Here is a 3,620-nt window from a genome sequence, read left to right as displayed (position 1 = left end):
TGTGCCACTTGTATAAAATAACATGCCTCAAGGTCAGCATTCGAATCAACAGCCCAGTGTGAAGGCTGATACCTTATATTTCAAGAGTCCATGCATTTACCGTTGATGCACTTATGTCAGGACATACGTTTATTAGTGTTATGCAGCAGTTCAGACTGTTTCCTGTAACTCGATGTAAAAAATTAGTCTGCTACCGATGTTGGGGCAGATTTACAAGCCCCCAGTGGCGTATTTCTCTGCCCCATATTTACAAGGACAGGAAAAGCCACCCTTCATGGCTTTTTCTGTCCTTGTAAATATAGCCCCTTAACACGCAGCACTTTGCCTGAAAAGGGCGTTCCAAGGGTGTTGCTGTGGGTGTTCCCACACAACACCCATGTGCGTGTGAATACTACACTGTAGTGATTGTTTTTGTACAGGAAGGTGCCCCTTCCTGCACAAAAACAATCTCCCCATGACGAAGTCATCCTTGCACCATAGTGCAAGGGTGCCTGTGCCAGCACATGGCAGCTGTTTGGGCTCCAGCGCAGGGGATAGCACAGGAATACAACATATTATTGTAAATATGTCACATTCATGTGCTTTGGAAGTGCCACTGCCAAAGGGCTTGCGTGCTACGCTGTAGCACTTTCTCGTAAATCTGCCCCGACGTTCAAAACTGCAAACTTTTAAAAATACAAAATAGAGATTTGGAGACCAAGGATGCGATAAATTGTTTGCAGTGCTGAAAATATAGTTCAACAGGTTTGCTTCTGTGAATTTGTTGTCTTATAGTATGTAGCGTTAACTCTCCGGTGTCAGTTCTCATTTTAAGAGAGTTTAACAGTAGTCCAATGAATATTTAACCTCTGAAGAGGTAGTGATAATGTTTGCCCTAACAAGTTCAAAGCTTGTGAACACCTGTATAAAAGTTATTTTCTCCTTTATCCATGAGTCTCATAACAGACTGATAGGATGATTATTGAATATGTGAAGCTATAATTTCCTTTTTTACTTCTCCGTCATTTGGGACACACATCAAAAGGACATTCGCCCATTTTATTTAATAAAACATGTTCATTTTAGAAACATATAAACGATGAGAAACATAAGGTACATTTTTTAAGCCAGCATGCCTTTAAACGTCTCCTAATTCTCTGTGTTTATTGAAGAGGCTTGGCTTTCCATTGTTTGCTTGGTCACGAGCACATGCTCCATTGTTCTTGTTCAGAGACGCCTCACTTCCTGTTCTTGTAATGGTCAGTGATTGGAGTTTTTCTACCTCTGCTGGAACCGCTTGTCTTTCCTCATTCTCGGTTTCCCTATGGTAGAAGTAGTTGAAATTTGAAACAATCACTGGGACCGGAAGAGCAATTGTTAACACCCCTGCAATGGCACAGAGGGTGCCCACCATTTTCCCTCCAACTGTGATTGGACACATATCTCCGTAGCCCACCGTAGTCATTGTGACGACAGCCCACCAGAAGCCATCAGGGATACTGGTGAACTGCGACTGAGGTTCGTCCACTTCTGCAAAATAGACAGCACTGGAGAAAAGAATCACTCCAATGAACAAAAAGAAGATCAACAAACCAAGTTCCCTCATGCTGGCCTTTAATGTCTGCCCTAAAATTTGCAACCCCTTGGAGTGCCTTGACAACTTAAAAATCCTGAACACCCTGACAAGTCGAATGATTCTCAAAATAGCCAGTGACATATTCTGCTGCCCTGTGGGCTCTGTCTGCTGTATTAATTCAGTTATCAGAGTCACAAAATAAGGAATGATGGACACAATATCGATGATATTCATGATGTTTCTGAAGAACTCTGTTGTGCTGGGGCACACGGTAAACCTCACCACGAGTTCAAATGAAAACCAAATAATACAGGCCGTTTCTATCACAAAGAATGGGTCAGTGAAAGTGTTCGGCAACTTAGCAATGGAAGTGGAGTTGTTACCATCTTTAGTTGTTGGAAATTCTTTTTCTTCCCTAAATTCGGGCAAAGTCTCCACACAGAAAATGAGAATGGAGATTATAATGACCAAAACGGAGACCAAAGCGACTCCTCTCGCAGCATTGGAGCTTTCTGGATACTCAAAGAGTAGCCAGAACTGTTTGTAAAAGTCATTTGTTGGTAAAGGCACCTCAGGATCCTTGATGAACCCCTCATCTTCCCTGAACTGCTCCATTGCGTCATTTCCCAACTCATAAAACACAATCTCATCGGCGAACACATCAATAGGGACGTTTGCTGGTCTCCTGATTTTGCCACCGGATTGGTAGTAGTATAATATACCATCAAAACTCGGCCTGTTTCTGTCAAAGAAATACTCGTTTCTCATGGAATCAAAGAACTGCATCCTCTTGTGGGGATCTCCAAGGAGAGTGTCAGGAAACTCGTTGAGTGTTTTGAGCTGTGTTTCAAACCTGAGCCCGGCAATGTTAATGATCACTCTTTGGTTCCCTTCTTCCAAGCTCACCTGTCCAATTCCCAAGCTGTCATTGCATTCCTTGGAGAAACGGGAAAGGAAGGCCTCATTGGTGGAATTCCCATTCACTAGAAGTTTCCAGTTGGACATAAGGCTGGCACTGGTTGACTCTGATTTCTCATACAGATTGGCAGAAGTGGACTCTTTGCAGCAGGCAGCATTTTCCTCGCCGCTTTCCATGCTTTCGCAAAAGGTATCTCGCAGCTCCATTTCTTTCCAAGTGGCCATCTCCACTATCATGAAGCAGCTGGGTGAGAAGAAGTTGCCTCAGCTGGTAGCATGTATCTTCTATTTATCTTCAGAACCTGGAATAGAATACAGATACATGGATGACGGATTATCGCTCTATTTCCAACGAATACAGTAGATTGTAACTAGTCAAAACAGGTTCAAACATTTGTGTCCAAATGTATGAAAAATCTATAATTTGCTTCTGTATCTCAGTACAGTACTTTTCAGTATAAACAGAGGACCTTCCAAAGTTCCTAGCAACAACAGCAAGAGCTTAAACAGTATCTAGGGAGTCGTACAGTTAAACTTAATGAAGTATATTTGCAACCTTTTCATATTGTTATTTTATGTTATTTTCTAACAATTGTCGAAGAGCAACAACAGCATACAAAGGAAGACTTACATAATATTCCCCACCGATCCTATTCCTGCCACCTCTCATCATCAGCGCTCTCCTAATTTCTTCTAGTGTCTACTCTTCAATTATTTACTTGTTATCAATGGCTTTAATAGGAAAACATTAGCGTGGATACCAGATTGTCACTGCTGTGATGTCACTCGGTGAAGCAGTCGCTTATCTGGTCTTTAGCTTGATCGCTAAAGCTTACTCAGACACAAGGAAAATGGTTAAATGTTAAAAGAGGGTCTCTGTGTCCAACACCACCTCCTCTTATCTTTTGGTTCTGCAGACAAGTGGAAAGGCCTGGATGTGGATTTTGTTCGAGCTCTTCTAATATCTATTATCCACTCTCTCCTCTCTGTACTGACAGCAGTCAATCAAAAGTGCTGTTATAAAAGAGCCATCTCTCCACTCTCAATGAGAGTCAAGCGCATGGCATTGCGGCTGTGAAGGGAAGGAACGCTTCAGAGTGTGATGATGGAGGGTGTCAGGACATCTGTTACTTTTTGGGGATTTTTG

At 42.3% G+C, this 3,620-nt stretch overlaps 1 protein-coding gene across 1 annotated transcript; it reads right to left on the bottom strand.

Moving 5' to 3' along the window:
• Nucleotides 1–1,117: 1,117 nt before the first annotated feature.
• On the bottom strand, nt 1,118–2,698 carry KCNA10 (potassium voltage-gated channel subfamily A member 10). The gene has a single exon (XM_078640526.1). The coding sequence runs from the start codon at nt 2,696–2,698 to the stop codon at nt 1,118–1,120; it is 1,581 nt and encodes a 526-aa protein (XP_078496652.1).
• Between the last annotated feature and the right edge of the window lie 922 nt (nt 2,699–3,620).

This window comes from Lissotriton helveticus, chromosome 5_1 (assembly GCF_964261635.1).
Source record: "Lissotriton helveticus chromosome 5_1, aLisHel1.1, whole genome shotgun sequence".
Classification (NCBI taxonomy): Eukaryota; Metazoa; Chordata; class Amphibia; order Caudata; family Salamandridae; genus Lissotriton; species Lissotriton helveticus.
This window is presented reverse-complemented; position numbering and strand designations above follow the sequence as displayed.

Excerpts from the sequence above, each read along its gene's own strand:
- KCNA10 (XM_078640526.1), bottom strand. The coding sequence starts at position 2,698 with ATGGCCACTTGGAAAGAAATGGAGCTGCGAGATACCTTTTGCGAAAGC.